Below are 26,419 nucleotides of genomic sequence, written 5' to 3' on the forward strand. Positions count from 1 at the left end.
TAAATTATTGATGTAAGAAAAGAGACTGAAACGAAACTTCTGAATTTATTGCTAGCTTTATAACCATTGGATGACTTTGTATTTAATGTTTAAGTTCACTATCTCCATTTCACTCGATTAAATAAATGCTTTTTAAAGCCTATCTAGCTTATTGTTGATATCGATGTAATAAAATATGTAGGGATTAGATATCTCTAAGCTTCAGAAGTTTGTGATCAAATGAAAGTAGAACTTGAGTTTGAGGCAGCATGATGTCAAGTGCATCACACTCAAATCCAAGCAAAACTTCTTGGTGGGTGAAGAAATTTGAACTTCTGTGAGCCACAAGTCACTCATCTGCGAGGTGAATAAAATAGTCTCTTCACAAGAGTTACTGTAAGGATCACAATGATGGCATATTAAAAACCAAGTATAGAAATCCATCCTATGTTATATCTCATGGGTATACACCCATTATTATAGGTCCATTTTATAAGCACAGAAACCAACTCAGTTATACAAGAGAATCTGTCCATTTTGCAAATAAATAAACTTTTAAAATGATTATCCGCAGAGTTGGGCGGATATTTTTCTCTCCTTACTGCAATGCCTTTTGCTCGTTGATGTAACTAGTAAAATAGGTTACTATGCTCAAGAAACACTGCTCGAATGAATAAATTGATTAAAACCTACTTTTCCCTCTTGGGATGCAGGGAGTATGTGTTCTCTGCATTTTATACTTGAAGATGTCAAGGAGATTGGGTAGCTTGCATAAGACCACAAGCTGTTAAGTGGCGAAAGCATTAAGCAAAGACAAGTTTTACTGAGACTCCAAAACACTTTTCTTTTTGCTAATTATGGCATGCATTCTTAAAAGGAAATTGCTATTCAAAACAGTTATCAGCAATACTTTGGAAAACATTCAAGAATAACCAAAAGCAAATTACAAGTTAGAAATTTCTTTTTCTCAAATCCTCTTTCCTGGAAAAGTATAATAATGTGGCTAACCTGTGGTGACAAGATTGAGTTTACTTTGAAAGTATATAGGACAAACAAAGAAATATTACAACACACTGAAAAACAATGCACATTTAACATTTACACCAGAAGATAAATTGCTATATCGTTATCTCAAATATTAAATTATCTGATTATATATGAAAGAAATACAAATGTCCTATTATAGATATACTCATATACCAAATGTTTCCCTAAGTATTATGGATCCTCAGGAAATGTATTTTATTATCATAATAAAGTAATTCTTATTTCATTTCTGAAAACATTTATGTTGGTTAGTATACATTCTACCCACAATAACACCATAAATATTATCCTTTAAAGTCACTATCTTGACTTTAAAGTCAAGATACATACATACATAACATTAGAATATACATACTTTTTCCGGTCAGGAAACAAAAAAAATAGACATACATAACACTAAACAGTATTAATTGTTTCATTTTCACAATTTTTTAAAAGACCACCTTTTTATGATTTCATCATTGTAAACTTCAAATGGATGAGAGTAGGAGAAAAGATCTAATTTTGATCACAATATTTTATCTTAATGGCACACCTCATCCCTGAAGCATAGTAGTAAATAATGGAGAAAATATAGGAAACATTTGTTTTCTTAAGCCAAAATTCTTTGTGATGTTTAAATAAGATCTTGGAAAAGTTAACTTATTTATTTTTGTAATTATGACATTAGAACCTTATTTTATAATGTATAATAACACATTTATATATAACATATACATATATGTTTAAGTCATATACTATATTTAAATTATGCAAAATTAAAGTCCTTTTTCTGAGCTGAACGAAGAGAGTTTAATCCCAACAGAAACAAGGAGGCTTTGTCACATCACATCAGTATAAAATAAAATTTTTAAGACAGAAGCCTCAGGTTTACCATTGTTATTTATAGACTTACCTGGTATGCTGAACGCTTAACTAATAAAAAACCTTCAAAGTACAAGGGTAGAGCAGTAATCTTTAACCTTTCCTGGAAAATCCTGCGAGGGGCTGGTTTTGGGGGCTTCTTAGCCATCATATCCTCTCCTTGGTAGATGGTTTGGTTTCAACTGTATCCAGTCTCAAACAAAATGAAATCTCCCTGTGTGAGAGGAAAGGGCAACTGTTCAAAGAGGAAGTTCCAACTTGCTTTTTAACCACCAACACTATCACCAAGACCACACACACAAACACACAAACACACACACACACACACACACACACGCTTTTTTTCCTCTTTACTTTTTGTGTGGTAAGAAAGAACAGGCATAAAGCAACTTTTGGAGCACAAGTAAATGACATGTCCTTAGATCTACAGCAGCAAAATAAACAGAAGATTAACATCACCCAAGGATGAAAGAAAGAAACAGGTGTAGAGATTATGGACTTTAAGGGAGACATCAAGAGCATATATATTTTTCTACCCCCTTTTCATTTATTTATTGCTGTCCATTTCAGAAGATTCCCAGAAGACATCGCTGGAATAAATTCCACTTGATGAAAAATTACTTTATTGGAAAATTTTACTGGTACTATTTCTGTTGATTAAATACATTAGAGGCTATGCTTTGTTTAAATTCTGAAAAAGAAGAAGGAGGAGGAGGAGCAATGCTTCTTCTCCCATGCCTATTTTGATGGTTCACTAAAGATAAATCATAGTTACTGGAATATGAGTTTTTTTTTAATCAGTTGGTAGTTCAAGTACATTATCAGTGGATATTTAGGGGAAAATATCCAGCAGAGAAGGCTATAAAATTTCAAACTTTTTGCTTTCTGAACTGTAGATGGCTGATGCTAGCATCCATTGGTTATCTGGTAAGAGTAGAGCTACCCTGTGGCTAAAATTCACTCGATAGTTGCATGTGGGAAATGGTCCTGTAGGGAACAAGTTTGATCCTCACAGTGCAGGGAATTATGGGAGAAGGGAAAGGTAGAAGGCATTCTGATCTATCTTGTACGGGTCCTGACAATTTCTACCATTGTCTATTCCACCCTAAGTATTTCAGAACATTCTGGATTTAGGGTAACCTGGACCCACAGTTAGACCAGCAGTTCTCAGTAATCAAAGAAAGCCAGGAGTCTTCAGTCTGTTCCTCCTTCCCTAATGGAGAGACCACATGGTTTTCCTCAATAGTATGGGGTCCACTGAATCTGCAGCTGTGGATATGGGGGGGGGGGACAATTGCCTACAGCACGAGATAGAACAATGCTGCCTGGACAATCAAATGATAAAATACAAGTCCAACTTATTTTTTGGAGACAAAACCTTAACTTTTTTTTCAGTTTCAGTGTACTAAGAAATTGAGTTGAAAGACATAGGAAAAACCTAATTTACCTTCTTGGCAGTTGGCAGCTGATGAAATACAGGGAGGAAATGAAAGGAGGATGAGAACTGAGAAATGAGAAAAGGAAGGGGCAGGGAGATGGGACGCTGGATAGCATATGTGGCTGGAACATGAGAAAAGTGGGCTTTATGAAACTCTTTGTGGCCAAAGAGGTTCATGACAGAGAGAAAAGAATGCCTGCAGAAATGTAAAGACAGGAATATGATTCTGAAACAACCATGTGGTTGGTTAATTATTTGTTTCTTACCTTTAAAGAAATAGTTTGACAATGCAAGTTACTTTGATCTGCTGATTTCTTTTAAAGATTTACTTATTTATTTGAAAGGCAGAGATACAGAGAGAAGAGAGAGAGGGGAGAGAATCATCTATCCACTTATTTATTCCCCAGATGGCCACAACAGTCAGGGCTGGGCCAGGCCGAAGCCAAAGAGCCAGGAGCTTCCTCCAGATCTCCTCTATGGGGGAAGGGGCCCAAACACTTTGACCATTTCCACTACTTTCTCCAGGCACATTAGCATGAGCTGCATTGGAAGTGGAGCAGCTGGGACTCAAACCAGTGACCATATGGGATGGTGACATGGCAAGTGGAGGCTTTATCTTCTATGCCACAGTGTTACCCCTGTCTGCTGATTTTTAAGTCAAATGAATCCTCATATAACAAGGATCACTTTTGTCTCCCTAAAATACACACACAGCAGAATGCAAAGATCCTGCTTAAATTTTATTGGTTAGACAACTGTCTGCATTTACTGACAAAATTGTGTCATTACACAATTGCACCAGAAATTGAATAAGAATTGGTGGGTGGGAAAATGTGGTAGAAAAAAAATGTTCATACGTAAGGAGAGAGGCCAATTTTCTAACTGATCACGTTTGAGACCTTCAACAAATCTCTTCTCTGAAATCGCAGTTTCATTGCCTATGAAATAAGGGGATGAACTAAATGACTTCTTACTTGAAGAGTTACAATAGACTTCCAAGGAGTTTCCTCGTTTTCACTCTTTTTCTTCTCTGACTCAAATTTGTTTTTTACATTTATATCTTTATTTTTCATTTTATTTTAAAGATAGAGGGATAGATAGAGATCTTCCATCCTCTGGTTCATTACCCAAATACCTCCCAACAGCCAGGAGCCTGGAACTCAACTTAGATCTCTCCCGTGGGTGGCAGGGACACAAGTACTTGGAGCCATCAGTTGCTGCGTTCCACACAGTAGCAGGAAGTTGGATCGGAAATGGAAAAGTCAGGACAGATTCATTTAAAATGCAACTTAATCAAGAGACTCTCCTGCCTAAAACACTTGAGTGGATCTTCATAACTTTTGGAATTCCTTCTTTCATTGAACACTGTTTATTGAACTTGAGCGTGATACACAAGGTCCTTTGTAACAAAGTTTTTAAAAAATCAAAATACCTCATCCTCCGGTAATTTTCTGTACTCTTTCTTAGTTGTTTCAGTACCTTATAGTTTTTCCTATCTTATCCTACTTTTTAAAAAAGATTTATTTATTTATTTGAAAAGCAGAGTTACAGAGAGAGAGAGAGAGAAGGATGGAGAGAAAGAGAGAGAAAGATCTTCCATCTGCTGGTTCATTTCCCAATCAGTTGCAATAGCTGGGACTGAACTAGGCTGGAGCCAGGAGCCAGGAGCTTCATCCGGGTCTCCCAAAGGGTGACAGGGACCCAAGGACCCTTCAGATGCTTTCCCCAGGCACGTTAGCCGGGAGCTAAATGGAAATGGCACAGCCAGGACTTGAATCGGGCCCTATATGGGAAGCCAGCACTGCAAGTGATAGTTTAATCTTCTCCACCACAGCACCCACCCCTTCTATATTTTCAGTCACTGCACTTGTGCTTGTGTATCCTTCCATCCCCTTGTTATAGGACAACATCCTACTCACCCTTCCAGTACCAGGTTGAGTCGTCTTGATTGTAAAGATTTCCTGAAGCCTTCCCCATCTCCAGGGGAAAAGCTTACCAAAGCTTTCCCCAAGCATTCCCAAAAAGCACTTTGTACATTTCTTTATTACAGTATTTATCCCATTCTATGTTAGTTATTGGTATTTGAATATGTTGTGTATCCACAGATAATTGAGTTGTTCAGAGGCAGAGATTGTATTGAAGTAGAGGTTGAAAAGAAGTAGCTTGAATTATCACTTATTAAATGAGTAGCTTCAAAAACATAATCCGAATTTGGAGAGCTGTTCGCTTCCATGGGGATAAGAATGTGACCCTTGGTTGACATACGGTTCTTATGTTGCATGTAGAATAATCGTGTTACTATCAACCCTTGAAATTCTGTGAAAGCCCAACTATTGTAACAGCAACATCTATGCCACAAGAGTTTGTTATAAATCAGTTTATCTGGCAAACACAACTGAATGACTTTGGATGAAGTGTAAGATCAACTCATAAAACAAAATCTCAGTGCTCTTTACATTTATCTATGTTATGGTACCATTCGTGCCTATCTCTATGATAGTTAAGGCTCTGTAAAATAGCTTCGTATCCATTTGTTAGAACTGATTCAATCATCAAGACTGAACAGGAGCTCTCTAGTATTTCCAAATTTCTGACCTTTGTTTTACTTAATATTTATTGATGATTTATTGCCACATGCATTATAATACATTGTACTAGATCTTGAATATATTTAAATCAAAAACTTTTATGTTTACAAGCCATAACTGAAAAATGCAGTTTTAAGTTTAACACTATCCAGAATACTCTTAGCTAAAGCTGACTCATGAATCTAATATAGTCTTTATTATGGAGCAATTTTATATTACTCTTCCTGGAACAAATCATTGCTCTCTCTTTTTTTCTAATATTTACTTATTTATTTGAAAGGCAGAGAGACACATACACAGAGAAACAGAGACAGAGAGAGACATGCAGAGAAATCTTTCATCCCCTGATTCACTCCCCAAATGACCACAACAGCCAGGGCCTGGCCAGACCAAAGCCAGGAGCACAGAACTCTGGAGTTCTGCAGGAACCCAAGTACTTGATCCATCGCCTGTGGCCTCCCAGAATGGGCATTAGCAAGAGGCTGGAAATCGGAGTGGAGCCAGCACTTAAATCCAGGAACTCTGATACGGGATGTGGGCATCCTGGGTGGTACTTGAACTGCTGCGTCAAATGACCACTGCAAAGTGTTTTCGACAGAGTAAGTGCACATTGTAACAACCTCAGAGATTTTAAGAAAGATAATATGGTGTTTCCTACCCTCTATAGCTAAGAGTCACTGATAAAGTGGGTCATTATCATTCCAAAATGTCTCCCTGAAGTGTTTTGGAACTGAGAAAAGGGTGAGAAATGATTACTCTCAGAGTGAACTTAGAAGCTCTGAAAGAGTGATTTAATTTGCTAACCTTATAATTTGCAGTACTGTATAAAGATACTCCTAGGACAATTTTTTCTTAGTTATATGCTCACAATATTTTTGTAGTGTAGGATGTCATTTTTGCTATTGACAGTTTTTGGATGCCAAATAAATACACAATATTAGTTTCCAAGCTAGGAATCTTGTAGAATAATGGTAGCTTTAATTGAAACTGGAAATCAAGAATGGAGAGAGAGTTGGGAGTAGAGTGAAAATGAATTAGACTTTAATCATTTCAAACAGAATATATACAAAGGTTAAGTCCCTGCTAAAAAGGGACTTTCCCTTAAAATTTTTAAATGCTTCTTCAGGGAATAAGGTGGATTGGTGCTTAACATGCATTCCTATCACTTCTGGTGTCCATCCTTTGTCATAGACTGAAAAGCAGGACACTACATTTCCCAGATTTATCTGCAGTGGGGATTGAAAAGCATTCAATATACATGGCAAGGCAGGAAGAAGGCAGAATTCATTCTTATGCTGCCTTTTTTTTGTTTCCCAAAGAAAAGGTAAGCATGATATGTGGGCATCTGATTTTTTTCCCCTGGCAGTATTATCAGAAGCACCAGTGCTTCTGATCACTAGTTATGCTGACGTAGATAGTCAAGCCATCGGACATCTGTTTTCCTGGTGCGTATCTTATTACGTGTGATGTGGTTCTGGAACCAGAAGCAGTATGGAGGCTTCTCAGTCATTAGAGGGCTCTTATTTCTGGCAGCTTCTATAATGTGGCGGTTTTGTAACTGCAGTGGCTTCCTGATTACACACTATCAGAATGGTGTCAGAGATAGCAGCATTAGCATCAGCTTCCCAGTTTTTCATTTGCTTCATTTCTTCATTTCACCTCTGTAAAAACCGTGGCTTAGTTCGGCAGTGTCTTTGGGACTCATTCTGACCCCAAAATACAGTCCCCCCCACCAACAATTCTGCATGCTAATAAATGCCTGGTAGTATATTTCTTTTTGCCTAAACTACCTACTTCGAATTCTGAGCCCTGAGCTCCTATTGTCTATAGAATAAGTGAAAAGTTATCCTAACACTGAAGGGGGTCCCTATTCCAATTTCATTTTGCTAACATGAGTACTTTTGGATTTCAGACAAATTTTCACTGTGTTGAAACCACATAATTTTTGTCATATGTCTTTGCTTGGTTTGTCTTCTATTTCCCCATGTTTTAAAAAGTTATTTTCAGAGCCAGCGCCACGGCTCACTAGGCTAATCCTCCGCCTGTGGCGCCAGTACTCTGGGTTCTACCCCCGGTTAGGGCTCTGGTTCTGTCCCGGTTGCTCCTCTTCCAGTCCAGCTCTCTCCTGTGGCCCGGGAAGGCAGTGGAGGATGGCCCAAGTGCTTGGGCCCTGCACCCCATGGGAGACCAGGAGGAAGCACCTGGCTCCTGGCTTCCGATTGGCGCAGTGCGCTGGCCTCAGCATACAGGCCACGGCGGCCATTTGGGGTGTGAACCAATGGAAAAGGAAGACCTTTCTCTCTGTCTCTCTCTCTCACTAACTCTGCCTGTCAAAAAAAAAAAGTTATTTTCAGATACTGTCTGCAAACTACACTTTTGGCATTTTGTCTTTGATGATTGTCTATAGATGCTTGAATTCACAAATATTGTGCTCTCTGTATACACAATTTAAGATGATGCAAGTTCAGCACTTTAACATAAGATGCTTACTCTGTTTCAGTGTTACAGGAGAGATGAAGCTAGTCATTGTTCAGACTACTCTTGATAGCTTTTTCTTTTTCTGTTCTTTTTTTTTAAGATTTATTTATGTATTTGAAAATCAGAAATACACAGAGAAAGGAAGATCTTCCATCCACTGGTTCACTCCCCAAATGGCCACAATGGCTAGGGCCAGGCTGCAGCCAGGAACGAGGAGCTGCAGCTGGGTCTCCCACGTGGGTGCCCCAAGCACTTGGGTCATCCTCCACAGCTTTCCCAGACACATTAGCAGGGAAGTAGAAGTGGAGTAGCTGGGACTCCAACCGGTGCCCATATGGGATGTCAAGGCTGCGAATGGCGGCTTAACCTGGCGCACCACAGCGCTGGCCCCTCTTTTTCCTTTTTTCACAAAAAAACTAAAACACTTTTATTCTCAATGTTTCTAATGCTTCAAGTTACAACTTGAATACAAGTATGTATTAAATATGAGTTTTATTATGTCTTTCATTTCTCTTTCACTTTATAACTGACAGCAAGAGAGTTGTGAATGTTTTGACAAAAATGTTTAAGGTCATGAGCAGTCAGAATTTTTCACCTTGATTAAGTTGGGTTTGCATGGTTGCAGCTTGCATGGTAATTTTGACTGCCCTGTTCTACTTTGCAAAGCAGTGACTGCCTGAAATTGAAAGGCCGAGTCCTACATTATTTGCCAATTTTCGTTCAAAGTAATTTAAGTCTTTGCAAGGCTAAAATTATGATGCAGAACTATATTAAACTTTCAAAAATCAAAATGTGCTTTCAATGAGGTGAGAATCAAGCTAACTGTAAGTAAACTGTAGGACAGAGAACAGAGACCCACAGAATAGTGTTACCAGTTGTGTAATCGGCATAACAGAAACAAAAGGTACAATGATAGAATATAATTGTGACTGAGAATCAAATGATTGACAAAGGTAATTTGGAAAATGCAAAGGTCAGTTAATTCACAAAGCGCTTCATAATGGATTCATTGGGGTGCCCGCACTGTGGTGTAGCAGGCTAAGCCTCCACCTGCACCACCTGCACCCATATGGGCACCGGTTTGAGTCCCGGCTGCTCCACTTCCGATCCAGCTCCTTGAGAAAACAGCAAATGACCCAAGTCCTTGGGCCCCTGCACCCACATAGGAGACCTGGCTGGAGCTCCTGGCTCCTGGCTTCAGATCAGCCCGCTCCAGCTGTTGCAGACATTTGGGGAGTGAACCAACCGATGGAAGACCTTTCTCTCTGTCTCTCCCTCTGTCTGTAACACTGCCTCTCAAATAAATAAATGAATCTTAAAAAAAAAAAAAAAAAGGACTCATTGCAGAATAATAATTCCTTGCGTAGTGAGCTCTGTTTTTGTGAACACTGCTGCCACCTACCTGCAAACTATAAGCACATTTAATAAGCAGGCTATTAGCATCCAGTACATTTCTATCTGAGGCTAATTTTGTCTGAAAAGACTACTTACATGGTGAATCTGCTTAACAAAGAGACCAATCCTTGGCAATAAAGAATAAAAAATTATGTTTATAAAATAAAAGCCAAAATTGTAAAAGTAAATTTATGTAACTTCAGCAAAGTTTACATTGCAATTGCAAGTATGTTGTAATTTTTAGAACAGGTTCTTTTTTATGGGATAATTTTTTTTTAACATTTTTTTTTTAATTTTTTTATTTTTGACAGGCAGAGTGGACAGTGAGAGAGAGAGACAGAGAGAGAAAGGTCTTCCTTTGCCGTTGGTTCACCCTCCAATGGCCGCCGCTGCAGCCGGCGCACCGCGCTGATCCGATGGCAGGAGCCAGGATCCAGGTGCTTTTCCTGGTCTCCCATGGGGTGCAGGGCCCAAGCACCTGGGCCATCCTCCACTGCACTCCCTGGCCATAGCAGAGAGCTGGCCTGGAAGAGGGGCAACCGGGACAGAATCCGGCGCCCCGACCGGGACTAGAACCCGGTGTGCCGGCGCCGCAAGGTGGAGGATTAGCCTATTGAGCCACGGCGCCGGCCCTTATGGGATAATTTTTAACAACACTGTATGATAGTAATTTGCTAAACTTTTCATTTTGGATTTTGCAGAATAATAGATATTTTGCAAATATTTTAGAGAAATTTTCAACCATTTTATTAGTGTCATCTTCTCCCACAATTTGACTATGAAAGATCTCAAACATACAGAGAAGCTCAAAGAGTAGTATTACTAAACACTTACATATTCACCCTCTAGGATCCGCAATTAACGTTTTGCCATATTTCTTCATCTCAGTCTCTCTTTTTAAAAATGATTTATTTATTTATTTATGCACTTGAGAAGCAGAGTGACCGAGAGAGTAAGAGAGGGATCTTCCATCTGGGGGTTCACTATCCAAATGGCTGCAACAGCCAAGTCAGGGCAAGGCTGAAACCAGGAGACAGGAACTCCATTCTGTTCTCCCACACCTGACGGGGGCCCAAGAACTTGGACCATCTTTCACTGCTTTCCCAAGTGTGTTAGCAGGAAGCTGACTCAGAAGCAGAGTACCTGGATTCGAACCAGCACTCCTTAAGGGGTGCCAGCATTACAAGTGGCATTTTAACCCGCTGAGCGATAACACCAGCCCCTTAGTCTTTTGGATGAGCCATTTCACTGTATTTGCAAACATCACCTGACATTTTAACTCTAAACACTTTAAAACTGTGTTATAAAAATAAAGACATTGCATTACATAAAGTCACTCTGTTATAATACCTGAGAAAATTTTAAAATTCTCTGATGTCGTCTGATAATCAATTGTTTTCATTTTCCACTTATTGCTTAATGTTTTTATAGCTGCTCTGTGTTTTGAATCAGACTCTGATGGTGAATTGCATGCTTTTTTTTCCACATGATTTTTAACTTAATTTTTTAAAGACTTATCTATTTATTTGAAAAGCAGAGCTAGAGAGAGAGAGAGAGAGAGAAAGAGAGAGAGAGGTCTTCCACCTGTTGGCCCACTCTTCAGATGGCCACGATGGCAGGGGCTGCGAGGAAGCCAGGAGCCAGCAGCCTCCTCCTGGTCTCCCACATGGGTGCCGGTGCCCAAGGACTTGGGTCATCTTCTACTGCTTTCCCAGGCCACAGCAGAGAGCTGGACTGGAGGTGGAGCAGCCGGGACTAGAACTGGTCCATATGAAAGCCAGCACTGCAGGCAGCGGCTTCACCCACTAGGCCACAACGACAGCTCCCTGTGCTTGGTTTTTACACAGTGCATTTGTTTGCTCTGTCTCCCTCACTCCCCTCCTTCCTCCCTTTCCCTCTTTCCCATTCTTTTTCCTTTTTCCCCTAGCCAGATTTGATGTATAACTTGTAGCGAACAAAGCCACCCTTTACAAGAGTACAGTTCTAAGAGTTTTTTTTTTATATTTATTTATTTGAAAGGAAGAGTTACAGAGAGGTAGAGGGAGAGACATGGAGAGAGGTCTTCCATCCGTTGGTTCACTCCCCAATTGACAGCAATGGCTGGAGTTGCGCTGATCCGAAGCCAGGAGACAGGAGCTTCTTTCAGGTCTCCCATGCGGGTGCAGGGGCCCAAGGACTTGGGCCATTTTCTACTGCTTTCCCAGGACATAGCAGAGAGCTAGATTGGAAGTGGAGCAGCCGGGACTAGAACCGGTGCCTATATCGGATGCCGGCACTGCAGGCGGCCCCCGGTGTGGGGAGCAACTCGGACTAGACTGTTACTGGAATTAAGACTTATTCTATGCATCTGCTCTCCCATAATATGGCGCTGGGAGAGGAGGAAACAGCTTCTACACAGCTGCCTCCAGTTCAACCAATAAGCAGCAGGACCTGCTCCTGATTGGAGGAGAGCAACGTACTCGGCATGTGGGTAGCAGAGTTGGGATTGGTGGAAGAGGACTATAAAGGAGGAGAGAGACAACATGCACCAGGAACATCTATCTGAAGGAACACCTGTGCAGCCCCCGAGAGAGCCGGCCGGCGGTTTGCCGCTCCCCCGGGGAAGTGGGGAAAGTGGCAGGGGGAACTGCCCTTCCACGGAGGTGGAAGGGTCGGTAGCCAACCCGGGAAGAACCAGCAGCAAACCCGGGGAGGGCCGAGCAGACAAAAGAACAGCGCAGGGTCCTGTGTCGTTCCTCCATGAAGACGGGGAGCGACATAATGGTGCCGTGACTCGGATATGAAGCCTAGGCAGGGTTTAGTGTCGTTCCTCCACGAAGAGGATAGGAAACCTAGGAGGGAAGAAACGGGAAGAAGTGGGAAAATACTGGAGAGAGAGACTAGAAGAGCCTAGGGAAAAGCCGGACAGAAAAGGTGCCGGAAGAAGCTATTGAAAGCCTAGGCATAGACTCGGATACGGACTGTGGGAAAGAAGTTAGGATTGAAAGCTAGGATTTAAAGTGAAAGCAAGAAGAAACTTAGACTCAGATACGGACTGCAGGTTGAAAGTGAAAGTGAAACCTAGAAGAAACTTAGACTCAGATATGGACTGTGGGGAGAAGCCAGGAGAAATGAGAGGGGAATATTGTTGGAAGAAAACTTAGGGAAACATACTGGGTAGAGAAAAATGTTAGGGAAAATGAAGCTGCGGGGGCAGGCTGAGGCGGAGACGTAAGCCAGCTTGGGATTCTTCAAGTCAGCCCGGGGAGCAAAAGGCGAAAAGCTAAAACTAGAGGCGGACGCGTAAGCCAGGTTGGAATCCGTCAGATTAGCCCGGGGAGCAAAAGACGGGAAGCCAAACTGAAAGGCGCAGACGTGAGCTAGGTTGGATTCGCCAGGTTAGCCCGGGGAACTTAGACTGAATACCGGTGGCGGAAACGTGAGCTAGGCTGTGTGATTCGCGGAAGCCACCGCGCGCAGAGAGCACGCGGGGCACAAGTGGGGCGGGCGCCGGGAAGCCGCGCAGATGAGAGAAGCGCGGGCTGAAGTGGCGCAGAGCCGGGAAGCCGCCGTGGGGGAGGCACCAAGAAGCAGCCTCAGGGCGGGCGCCGGGAAGCCGCGGGAAGTTTAGAAGTAAAATGAGAGAAATAGGAATGCTGGCAGATAGAAGTAAAATAGGAGAAATAGGAATGCCCGGAGGTAGAGAAATAGGGAAAAATAAGGCCTCCCCACAACACGGCAATGAGAGAGCTTGGATTCGGTCTGTCTGATTAGTAAGACGATAAGCACCTGTGGGCGGCTGCAGGTCACCGAAGACAGGCACGTTATCAACACCAATAAGTCTCCCCACAATACGGCAATGAGAAGGCTCGGATTTGGTTTGCCTGATTGGCAGGGCTTGTAAGCACCTGCAGGCAGTTCTAGCAGAGCAGAGCATGCGCTGCAGGGCACCGAACACAGGCACGCATCAGCGCCTAAAAACCTCCTCACAACATGGCGAAGAGAGGACGCGGATTTGGTTTGCCTGATTGGTAGGGCTTGTAAGCACCTGTGGGCAACTCTAGAGCAGAGTGTGTGCCGCGGGGCACTGAAGACAGGCGTGTATCAACGCCAAAAATAAAAAGAAAGGGGGATCTGTGGGGAGCAACTGGGAGCAAATCAGACTAGACTAAGTTACTGGAATTAAGACTTATTCTATGCATCTGCTCTCCCACAATATGGCGCTGGGAGAGGAGGAAACAGCTTCTACACAGCTGCCTCCAGTTCAACCAATAAACTGTAGGACCTGCTCCTGATTGGAGGAGAGCAACGTACTCGGCATGTGGGTAGCAGAGTTGGGATTGGTGGAAGAGGATTATAAAGGAGGAGAGAGACAACATGCACCAGGAACATCTATCTGAAGGAACACCTGTGCAGCCCCCGAGAGAGCCGGTTGGTGGTGTGCTGCTCCCCCACGGAAGTGGGGAAAGTGGCAGGGGGAACCGCCCTTCCATGGAGGTGGAAGGGTCGGTAGCCAACCCGGGAAGAACCAGCAGCAAACCCGGGGAGGGCCGAGCAGACGAAAGAACTGCGCAGGGTCCTCTGTCGTTCCTCCACGAAGAGGGGGAGCGACACCCTGGGTCTAAGAGTTTTGACAAGTATTTTTCTAGCTATGCAACCGCCATAATAAGCATCCATAGAATATTTCCACCACTGCAAAACATTCCCTCATGTCCCTTTATAGTCTCTTCTCTTCAACCCCATCCTTTGGCATCCATTGATCTGATTTCTTTTTGTGCAGTCACTGATGTCTTCTTGCTTTGTTTAGGATAATGAGATTCATCTATAGTGTTGTTTTTTAAAGATTTATTTATTTAGTTGAAAGTCAGAGTTACACAGAGAGAGAAGGAGAGGTAGAGAGAGGTCTTCTACCCGTTGGTTCACTCCTCAATTGGGCGCAACAGCCGGAACTGTGCCAATCCAAAGCCAGGAGCTAGGAGCTTGTCCACGTCTCCCATGTGGGTACAGGGGCCAAGATCTTGGGCCATCTTCCACCACTTTCCTAGGCAGCAGAGAGCTGGATCAGAAGTGGAGCAGCCAGGACTTGAACCGGTGCCATATGGGATGCGCACACTGCAGGCTGCGACTTCACCCCGCTATGCCACAGTACTGGCCCCTTCATCCATAGTGTTTTTATTGCTAAGAGTACTACCCTGCACCAATGTACTAAAACTTGTTTATCCAACTCACCAGGACAGATGCTTGTATTATGTTGTGGTGTGGGATGGAATGTGGACTAATCTTTAAGTGGTTAAGTTCACTTTAAGTTCACTTGTGAATGTTTCTGTGCTGTGATTTCTATTTCTGTATGGAAGCTTGCAACTGAAGAGACTTGGTTAACCAAATACTTTGATGAAGGTCAAGGAGTTAACATAAAATATTGTTTGAACTAGTTTTAATATTTTCAAATTTTAAATGACCTAAAGTCCTAAGTAGCTACAATTTTTACTTCCCTTCCAAACTTAATTTCTGAATATTTTGTTTTCTCTGTATGTATCTAGTTACCTATACTATCACTGACTGATACATACACACACACACACACACACTCCTTACCTATGTCTGGTAGTTGTGCTAAATTATGTGCAATTCTATTTTTAGCATACTAAAACCATGATGGGGTTTTGGCCAACTGTACTAGAACAGATGGAGCTGAAAAATTTCTTTGGAAAATGTGGAGTTCCTCTGACTGTTTTCACAAGTACGCCACTCCATTTTCTCTCTCGAGTGCTTCATCTGCACCATCATTTGCGTCCTGCATTCTACAACAGCAAAACCGTTGCATTTCACCTTTCTCAAAACAATTGTGCAAGTTCCTGTTTCTGGTGGAAGTGGGATATAATTTTACATGTGGGACTAACATCTGTGATTGTGCTTGCTAAAATTTCTCACTGAGAGGCAAAGAGTGTAGCGATTAAGAGCCCAGTCCCGGGGGTGGGCATTTAGCCTTGTGGCTGGAAAGCCAGTTAAGAGTCCCAGGTCCAATACTGGAGAACCGGGATTCCATACCCAGACTCTGGGAGGCTGCGGTGACAGCTCAAGTGTTTCAGCCACTCCCAGTGGGAGACCTAGCCAGACTTCCCTGCTCTGGGTTTTGGCCCCAGCTCAGCCCCAGCCCAGCCTGGATCTCCCTGTGCACTCCTGTCCCCTTCAAATAAACAAAGAGTTTAAAAGAGTTCTAGAGTCAGAGTTTTCAAGTTAAAAGCCAGCTCTGCATAGTGGTGGCATCATCTTGGGCACCTCACCTAAGTCCCTTGTCTATAAAATCGAAACATGGCTCTCTCACAGGGGTGTTCTATATGCTTGAAATGCATGTGAAACATCTACAGAGCTCGACAGGTACTATATTTCCATGAATGTTAGCTTTACTATTCCAAATGTGACAACACTCAATTACACACATAATATATACCAATTGGTAAAATTGCCACATACAGTAAAAAAAACACCTCCATAATGATATAATAGCTTTATTACTGAAATTTATTTATTTACTTAGAAAACAGAAAACAGAGTGGTGGGGGTAGGGAGAGAGAGCGAGAGAGCGAGCGAGCAATATATCTCCCATCTGCTGGTTCACTCCCCAAACGACCACAACAGCCAGGGCTGTGCCAGGTTGAAGCCAGGAGCCAGGAATTCCAGCCAGGTCTCCCATTTGGGTGTGGGGCCCAAGCCCGCGGGCCACCCTCCCCCGCCCAGGTGCATTAGCAGGAAGCTGGATTGGGAACCCAGCAACCCCTCTTTTCCAGTATTCATAGGAATTGCCAGAATTTGATTCCAAAATCTCAATATTATTCCCATTTTACAGCCAGGAGAATTGAGGAACGGACAATTAGTAGAGTAGAAGCCAGACATTTGAACTTGGACTTCAGAGTTCATAACCCCTCTTTCTTCTCTAATACATATGTAAATAACTTCCAACAGGTGACAGCATTTGTTAAAGCAGTACAAGTTTTAAAAGACCATTAACTCCTGATTCATGAATTTATTCAGCAGGCCAACTCTTTGGAGTACCATTTTCTTGTAGTTATTAAATCATAACAATGGAACACAGTGTCCCAGACTTCACACACTAGTTAGGTAGGAGGAAGTCTTCAGAGCAGTTTAGACTCCTATTACATCGTTAAGAAAACGCCCGGAACAGCGCCACAACGCGGCGCTGGGTGGCACAGTCACGGAGGCCCCGCCGTCCCCCAAAAACAGCCCGCCCGCGCCACTCGTAGGCCTGAGAGCGAGGAACGCAGAGACGCGGCGGAGGGAAGGAGGGGCGGGCCCCTAACGGCTTTCTTACTATTGGGCGGCGCCGTACGCTTTGCGCATGTGCCGTCCGTTTCAAACCCCGGAGCGCGCGGGGGCTTCTGGAAGCGCGCCTTGATGGGCTTGCAGCAGCGAGCGCCCGCTGCCAGCTGTCTCTGGGGCTGTCGTGGGCGGTAGTGTCGCCGGCGGGCGGCCGGGTCGGTCCGCGCTCACACTGCCCGAGCCGCGGCCCGTGCGGGCGTCTGCCTCGGAGCCCGTGCGCGGGCGGAGCGGGGCCGGAACATGGCGGCGTCGGGGCTGGTGAGTGTGGGCCCTGCCCCTGCCCGCTGCGGGAAAGCGGCTGGGGCCCGGGGAGCCGTCGGACGGGCGCGGGGGGTGGTCGCAGGGCCGGGCCAGCGGCGCGGGCGTCTGCAGTCCGCTGCGATCGGCTGCCGATGGCCGGAGTTGACCGACTGCGTTGTTTGCTGAAGGTCTGGTGAGGGGAGCTGGGGCTGCGCCTGTGGTTCTCGTCAGGAAATCCAGTTTCCACTTTGCAGCTTCGCTCCGTTCCCTCCCCCGATTCCGTTCGTGCGCGGAGTGCAGGCCCTGAAGCAGCCTGAAGGTCCGCCTGCGTTGCAGACCGGCTGGTCTGGAGGATGAAGTTTGTCTCGAGATAATCAGACTTTCCCGTTTACTTAAGCAAAACGTTGCGCCTCGCGGGCGGTTTTGGAGGCCGATTTTCGTGGGACATGGGTTGTTGATGAAGTGTCCCCGAAGGCAGCTCTTAGGACCGGCGTGGGTGGAAGCACATCTTACTTCTGTGTGTCTGGACTCCTTGCTTTGTCTTTTCACAGGTTGCTTATGGTTCCTGTACATGTAAAACCCGTATCGTCTCTTCCTACACTGGTGTCTTCTAATCTATCCCCTCCTTTAGTGATGTCTCAGGGGGTAAACTTAAGTGTGCATGAAAGGGTAGGTTAGTGTGCAGGTTTCCAAGGAGCGCATGCGTTGTTTACGTTCTGCAGGGTCAGGGAAAAAGAAACAGTGACGCTGTTCTCCCGGGGGAGAGGAGGTCCTGTCCTAAGTGTAGCACTGTTCTAAGGTCTGACTTTGTGCCATACCCTGTTTAAGGACGAGGTGAGGGGAGTTGGCAGGGGGTCTGCAGCCCTTCCTGCACCGTAGTGGTTCCCAGAGGAGGGCAGCGCTGTCCGCTAGGCGGTATTTGTCGACGTCTAGAGGAAGTTTAGGGTGTCCCCAGGCGGGGAGGGGTAGGGCGATTGAGGGAGCGCTGCAGCGCCCAGAGTGGGTGGAGGCAGGGGTGCTGCTAAGCTTCTGTAGTGCGAGTTTAGGTCCCCGGGACGCAGAATCCTCCATCCCCAGAGGTCAGTGTGCTGGGGAGCGGGGACCGGGGGGATGGAGCTTGGGAAACCCCATTTGTTGTATCATATTTGCTTTGAGAAACATAATCTGGCCGGTGCCGTGGCTCAGTAGGCTAAGCCTCTGCCTTGCGGCGCCGGCACCGGGGCACCGGATTCTGTCCCGGTTGCTCCTCTTCCAGGCCAGCTCTCTGCTGTGGCCCGGGAGTGCAGTGGAGGATGGCCCAAGTCCTTGGGCCCTGCACCCCATGGGAGACCAGGAGAAGCACCTGGCTCCTGGCTTCGGATCGGTGCGGCGCCGGCCGTGGCGGCCATTGGAGGGTGAACCAACGGCAAAAGGAAGACCTTTCTCTCTGTCTCTCTCTCACTCTCCATTCTGCCTGTCAAAAAAAAAAAAAGTTATTAAAAAAAAGAATCATAATCTGACAGTGAAAAGAAATTCAAGTTTAAGTCCACTGAAAGATAAATTGAAATTGCTATTTGTGAGCTTGCTAAGTTTATTTTCAATGAAAATTTTACTGTTCCAACTTTTCTTTTTAAATGTATTTTATTTATTTGAAAGAGTTACAGAGAGAGAGAGAAAGAGAGGTCTTCCACCCACTAGTTCACTCCCCAAGTGGCTGCAACTGCTAGAGCTTTGAGCTGACAGATCTGGAACCAAGCAGGAGTTTCCTCTGGGTCTCCCACATGGGTGCAGGGGCCCAAGGACTTGACCGTCTTCCACTGCTTCCTCAGGCACATTAGCAGGGTGCTGGATCGGAAGTGGAGTAGCGGGGACATGGACCAGCGCCCATATGGGATGCTGGTGCTGCAAGCCGGGGCTTTAACCTGTTGCGGCACAGGCCGACCCCACCTTCTCTAGCTTTTAAAATTTATTTGTAAGGGCCGGCGGCGCCGTGGCTCACTAGGCTAATCCTCCGCCTGCGGCGCCGGCACACCGGGTTCTAGTCCCGGTCGGGACGCCGGATTCTGTCCCGGTTGCCCCTCTTCCAGGCCAGCTCTCTGCTGTGGCCAGGGAGTGCAGTGGAGGATGGCCCAAGTGCTTGGGCCCTGCACCCCATGGGAGACCAGGAGAAGCACCTGCCTCCTGCCATTGGATCAGCGCGGTGCGCTGGTCGCGGTGGCCACTGGAGGGTGAACCAATGGCAAAAAGGAAGACCTTTCTCTCTGTCTCTCTCACTGTCCACTCTGCCTGTCAACAACAACAACAACAAAAAAAGGAAAAAAAAAAAGCTAGATCTAAGAGCTTAGATGAATAAAACCCACTTTTTTAAAAAAAAATTTATTTGTAAGGCAGAGTGTCAGAGAGGGAGGGAGATTCTGGTCAGTAGCGCTAGAGTGCTTCTGGAGGCTCTGTTTTTGAGGCTAGGGGAAGAATGGCCTACTGTTCTGGGTAGAGATTTTTTTCCAGTTGTCTGTTACTCCTTTTTGTCACTCCTTGCATCCCTCAGATCTCAGGTTTCCCAGTACTACATGGTTATGGCTTTCTCCTGGGTAGATCAGCTTCCATCATCATTTAGTGCAATATTGCCTGAGCTTACTTTGGGCTGCTACTAATGTTATTCTGTTTTATCAGTTATCATGCTTTATCTCTTTTCAGTCTTCCAGAAGTTTGTTAAATTTCTCCCCATGTAGTCCTCTCTTTCCTTCTTTTTTCACTGTTGTTTGGTGCTGTTTTAGTTCTGCATTTTATATTTAGTGGGCACTTCCTTCAGGGAAGGGATATCAGGAGATATTAGTTAGCCAGCCTGGATTTTGGATGACCTGAAAGTTAGGTTTTTGATGGTGGAAAAAGTATGGGAGCAGGTGGAAGAAGAGGAGGAATAAAATGGAATGGACTTTGGGTGGAACTGGAAGTAGTACAAGGGTATTTCACAAAGTGTGTGGGATATACATATTATGAAAAACTGTATGAACTTAAAAGTATTTTGTACCAAAGTCAGTTAACTTATCTTTAATTTTATTTTCCATGAACTCTTTTGAAGTACCCTCATATACATGAAGTTTTTAAAAACAGTAGATAGAAAGTATGGTTCTCTTTTACTTACTTGATCCAAATGAATTTCCTTTTGTAGTGTTTATGCCAGGCAGTTAACAAATGCTTCGTGAATAAATGAAGAACTGAAATTTTCTGGCATACCCTTATTGGGGTGGAATTACTTTGAAGATAAGTGATACCTCATTATATTTTAAACAAAAAGATCAAATTGATGATGAACTTTTCTTTCAGGATCATCTCAAAAATGACTACAGACGAAGATTTTGCCGGCCTTCCAGGTGATTTATAGACTTAGCTTTTAAGATGATTTCTGTACCCATCATCAGAAAGTAGATTTTAAATAAAGAAAGGAAAATTATAAGTTATGACTAAAGTAGTAATATCCATGTCCACTTATTAAGTATAGACATCTTAGTTGCTTTATTCTAATAAAAATAACAACACAAGGAATATAATGGCTTAGTGGCAGGGAGAAAAGAAATTTACGTGTCAAAGTGGTGGACTAGAAAGAGGAAACTCAGTTCTGACTAAATGACATCCATGGGGAAAACACTGTGTTGAATGGATTGAATGGCAATATTATACAGATGTAGCTTATTTTCAGTAGGAAAAATGAAAAATTGTGCATGATGTCATTTATTTGCTGGGTACTTATTTGGGTTGCTTTGGTTCTTCCTTTAGTTGTAAAATCTCTAAATATTTAATAATGTTAGTGTAAACATCATGCTTTTTTTTTTTTTTTAAACAGGTATAGTTATAGACAGTGAGAGAGAAAGACAGAGAGAAAGGTCTTCCTTTTCCGTTGGTTCACACCCCAAATGGCCGCTACGGCTGGTGCTGCACTGATCCGAAGCCAGGAGCCAGGTGCTTCTTCCTGGTCTCCCATGAGGGTGCAGGGGCCCAAGCACTTGGGCCATTCTCCACTGCCCTCCTGGGCCACAGCAGAGAGCTGGACTGGAAGAGCAGCAACCGGGACTAGAACTGACGCCCATATGGGATGCTGGCACTGCAGGAGGAGGATTAACCAAGTGAGCCACGGTGCTGGCCTCAAACAGCATGCTTTTTAAAGTGAAGATGTTATTAACAAAAACCGAATGTTCATTGAGCCTTGATTTTGCTAGAGCTAGTGGAGCATAGAAATATGTTTTTTTGTTTTCCTATAAGGAGCTTACATTCCTATGGGAATGTATATGTACATTTGCAAAATAATTTAATGAACAAAAGTATTATTTGTAATAATATAATAACAGAGGCCTATCTTGCACATCATAGAGAGTAGGCCTATATATAATTAGGCATTAATTTGCATATAGGTAGCCAAGAAAGACATTAGGAAGGGACTGGGATATTGTTATTAAGAAAAGCTTTAAAAGTTGTAACATAACCTATGTGAATATTGACTAGATAGGTAAAGAATAAGGTAAAGTACATTCCAGACACAGAAAGTGTTATAAACAAAGGAACCAGAGTTCCTTTGTTTACTTATTTAATTTTTTTAAAGATTTATTTATTTATTTTAAAGTCACAGTTACACAGAGAGAGGAGAGGCAGAGGGGAGGGGTGGTCTTGCATCCAATTGTTCACTCCCCAATTGGCTGCAGTGGCCGGAACTGCACCGATCCGAAGCCAGGAGCCAGGAACTTCTTCCAGGTCTCCTGTGCGGGTGCAGAGGCCCAAGGACTTAGGGCATCTTCTACTGCTTTCCCAGGCCATAGGAGAGAGCTGGATCGGAAGCAGAGCAGCTGGAACTTGAACCGGCACCCATATGGGATGCCAGCGCTTCAGGCCAGGGTGTTAACCCGCTGCACCACAACGCCAGCCCCCCTTTATTTATATATATATTTATATACACACACACACACATATAATGGTTTGTCAGACAGACCTAATTTCAGAGGGTACAAGTGGAGAACAGAGGTTATGAATGGCGTAGATCCAGAAAATGGGTATGTTAGGCTTTAGTCATCTATTAAAGGCTTGAATCAGCTGTTTTAAATCCCCTTTGCCTACTATGTGTAAAAACACACACAGTTTAACAAAACGAAGCATAGATTGATATTTGTAGGGTAGCTTAATGCAGGGGTTGTAGTAATCTAGGTATAGTGAGGGTGCTTTTACATTAAGGTAGTAAGGAAAAGGGGGAGGAAGAAGTGAATTAGAGGAAAAAGATTTCTTTATTGGGGCTGATGCAGTGGCATAGTGGGTTAAGCCTCTGCCTGTGGCTCTGGCATGGGCGCTGGTTTGAGTCTGTCTGTTCCACTTCTGATCCAGCTCCCTGCTAATGGCCTGGGAAAGCAGTGGAAGCTGACCCAAGTGCTTGGGCCCCTGCACCGATGTGAGAGACCCTAAAGAAGCTCCTGGCTCCTGGCTTTGGCTCAACCCAGCTCTGGCCATTGTAGCCATTTGGGAGTAAACCAGTGGATGGAAGACCTGTGTCTCCCTTTCTCTGTCTATAACTCTCTCAAATAAATAAATCTTAAAAAAAAAAGATTTGTTTGCTTATTTACTTATTTGGAAGACCAAGAGAGGGAGATTTTTCTGGTGGTTCACTCCCCCAAATGGCTGCAATGTCCAGGACCTGGCCAGGCTGGAACCAGAAGACTGGGACACCATTCAGGTCTCCCGTGTGGGTGGCAGGGGCTTAAGTACTTAGGCCATCATCCACTGCTTTCCCGGGTACATTAGCAGAGATCAGGATTGGAAGTGGAGTGGCTGGGACTCATACTGGCATTCTGATATGGGGTGCTGGCTTCAAAAACAGTGACTTAACCTGCTGTACCCCAATGTCAGACCATTGGAAAAATTTTGAAAAAGCTATAGGATTTGGTGACTATAAATGACTTTCTCTCCTGTATTCAGTCACTTGACTGCCAAAAATTTGTATCCACACTGTTTCAGCTGAACTTCCTATCTGACACTACATGCAGACTATGTATTGGTGACCTGTGTTCTGATAGTGACTGCATTATATTCTTTAGCAAGTCATCTGATCTGTGTTGGTTTCATCTGTGAAATAGGGGATAGCCTGCCTTTATTTGTAGTTGTACAGTGTATATCTATTATATATGGTATTCTAGCGTAGTTTCAAGGCCAGAATTTTCAGCAGTGACCTATATGCTATTACAAGCTCTTTTATTAATAGTAATAAGGTTTTCAAACTTTGGCAAGTCATTTGATCTAACTGGATTTCAGTTTTCCTATTTGCAAAGTAAGGGAATATGATTCATTAGTGGTTATTAACCAGATTTGCACATGAGACTCATCTGAATCACCCTAGAAAATCTGATTAAATTTATTTGGACCAATTATGTGTGTTTGTACAAAGCCAGGAGCCAGGAACTCCATCCAGATCTCCCTTGTGCGTGGGTGGCAGAGTCCCAGATACTTGGGCCATCTTCCACTGCTTTCCCAGGTGCATTATCAGGGAGCTGGATGGGAAGTGAAGCAGCTAGGATTCAACCCAGTGCTCATGGGATGCCAGCATTGCAAGCGGCAGCTTAACACACTAAGTCACAAAGCCTGCCCCTCAACATAATTTGTAATTTAAAAATTTGTACTGGTTCATGAACTGGTAAGATATATTGAATTAAAGGAACAGTTGGGAACTTGTAGGGAGGAATATGAAAATGTTGGTACTTGTGACTGTAAAGTCTTTGAAGGACTGATTGGATTCATTCAAAAACATTTATGTGCTTGTTGACATACAGTAGTAGTCTAAAACAGCTTTAGACATGAATGTTTAACTAAGGAATATAATTGTTTATGTAGATAATGACATACCCTCAAGTACTTGTTTTATCTTCAAATAGTAGAAATATTTTCCTATTAACAGTTTTATAATAATGATAAGAATTTTCAATTAAATAATAACAAATAACAAGTATGTTCTAGAAATAATATGTTACATTGTCTCTTTTTTGTGTCTTATTAGGGCACGTAATATTAATAAAGAACAAGGCCAGAACATGTTGGAATTCTTACAAGACTGTTTTGAAGAAAGAAGTAAGGTTTTATTTCTAGATGAAATTCTGACAGTTGCAATGGATAAAAATATAAATTTGTCCTAATAAATGTAGCAAACATGTTTCTAGCATTTAAATATATATTCAGAATTTTGAGTACATATGCAATCCCTCATGTATTCCTGATATACTTAGGATAATGTTGACAAAAATGACAATTTTCATCCCCATATCTGGTGATTTACATCCCATTCTAAGGAAGTTATGAATTATAGCAAAAACTTTTCAAGTGAGCATCAGAAAGTATTGGAGTAAGAATAGGCAAACCATAAGAAATAAGGATAGATGGTAGATATTATGGTTTGAGTTAGTCTCGAAAACATGTTGGGACCCTTAATCCCTAATGCAGCTGTGTTAAGAGGTGAGACCTTTGACAGGTGATTAGATTGTGAGAGCTGTACCGTCATGAATGAATGAATGCTGATTACAAAAGGCTTGAGGTTAGTAATTTAATCTTGATCTCTGGCATGCTGTCTTGCCCTTCTGCCTGCTGCCTCACCAGTTAAATCTCCATGACTTACCAGCCTTCACGATTTTAAGGTACAAATTTCTGTTCTTTGTAAATTGCCCATTGTTAGTGGAAAGATACCTCTTTGTACAAGCTCTGAGCAAAGAGCTGGCACATACTTCTTGAGGAGTCTTGTTTGCCTTTCTCAGTTTTTGATACCTTTCAGGAGCATTTGAATAGTTGAGTATTGTACTTTATTTAAGCTAATTGTGTTTAAAGAGGCAACAGCCACTTTTTCAAGTGTCATATAGAACTACTTTTAATGAAAGCCAATAGATATTATACTATGTTTCATAAATTTCTTCTAGGTCTTGCTAATGACTTTAGCACAAATTCTACAAAATCAGTGCTTTGTTCAACACCCAAAGTAAAAGACAGTTGTTTTCAGTCACCAGGCAAAGAGGTAAGTCCAAAAGAAGAACTGGTATAATAATTTAATGAAAGAAGTGGTTAATATACTATGAACATTTTAGTTTGTAAATCTGAAAGGAAATTCTGTAATCCTATTCATTTTCTATAAAATTTGAGACAGTATTTACAAATTATGATTTGATACATTTTGTGTTTGAAATTGAGAGTCTAGGAATTATAAAAATCATTTGATCATTTCTCCTAAAATAATATCTAATTTTGTTTTTAGAAAAGTGAGCAATTATTGAAGTTCCAGAACAGATTTACAAATCTGATTATTTTTTGAAAATTGCAGGCATTCTGTTGCTATCCAGCGAAATTAATCTTTTGTTGATTATGTCTTAAGAGGATAGCATGACAACTATACATATTTATTTACAGTTTTTAAAGCTAATCATCCAAGATAGATTATTCAAAAACACAGTACTAATCAGAAAAATTATGTGGTCCTAGAAGTAACATTTACTAAAAACTTATAAATAATCAACATTTTAAACATATAGTGTTTGATTCCAAGGAATGAAGACATAGCTGTTTTTTTTTTCAGAATTAAAAGGCCTTTGGTAGTGTGACAAATTACATGGATTTTTTATAAAGTCAACTTTATGTTTCTTGGTATGAACTGACTTGACCATAAATCAGATCTTCTGATCAGATTTGCTAATATATATTTATGTATTTCCATATGTGTTCATGAGTATTTTTTTTCTTAAAATGTTCTGTAGGGCTTTGAGGATTATGCTAGAGGTTCCTCTTCTGGATAGTATGTAATAGGTTTCTTTCTTTTTTTCAATATATTGCTCATTTACACAATTTTTTTGTCAGAGGTCATACTTCATCATTAGCATTTTCAAAAAAATTAATCTACTGATTCTACTATTTTATTCTCTTTCCCATCATTTTGCAAATTTTTCTTTTTAATTCTCAAGATCAATGGCATTATCTGTATAGATATTTACATAGTTGCTCAAATCATATTAGGATATAAACACTAGATACTCTCCAGTTCTGATTTCTTGACTCTTAGCTATTTCTTCTAGATATTTTGCCTCTAGTATTT

The 26,419-nt window shown here is 42.5% G+C and overlaps 2 protein-coding genes across 6 annotated transcripts in view; one reads left to right on the forward strand and one right to left on the reverse strand.

Moving 5' to 3' along the window:
- Positions 1-2,144, reverse strand: part of STAP1 (signal transducing adaptor family member 1) — a 50,098-nt gene extending 47,954 nt beyond the window's left edge. The window contains exon 1 of the mRNA XM_051819773.3: positions 1,922-2,144. Within this exon, the coding sequence (XP_051675733.1) occupies positions 1,922-2,041 (120 nt within the window). The 5' untranslated portion in view covers positions 2,042-2,144. The remainder of the gene's footprint in view (positions 1-1,921) is intronic.
- CENPC (centromere protein C) overlaps positions 1-26,419 on the forward strand; it is a 98,463-nt gene that overhangs the window by 14,682 nt on the left and 57,362 nt on the right. For 2 of the 5 annotated variants that reach the window (XR_016212143.1, XM_008267802.5), the window contains exons 1-4: positions 17,078-17,364; positions 20,650-20,696; positions 24,350-24,420; positions 25,257-25,351. Coding sequence is in view for 3 of the 5 variants with exons in the window: in XM_008267802.5 (XP_008266024.1) it covers positions 17,347-17,364; positions 20,650-20,696; positions 24,350-24,420; positions 25,257-25,351 (231 nt within the window). In the remaining 2 variants the exon portion in view is untranslated. Of the gene's footprint in view, positions 1-17,077; positions 17,365-20,494; positions 20,697-24,349; positions 24,421-25,256; positions 25,352-26,419 lie in introns of those variants that run through there. The other 3 variants (XM_089302708.1, XM_089302706.1, XM_089302705.1) reach the window with 3 other exon arrangements.

The sequence above is a fragment of the Oryctolagus cuniculus genome, chromosome 8 (genome assembly GCF_051225735.1).
Source record: "Oryctolagus cuniculus isolate XC-2025 breed Fujian yellow rabbit chromosome 8, ASM5122573v1, whole genome shotgun sequence".
In the NCBI taxonomy this organism is placed as follows: Eukaryota; Metazoa; Chordata; class Mammalia; order Lagomorpha; family Leporidae; genus Oryctolagus; species Oryctolagus cuniculus.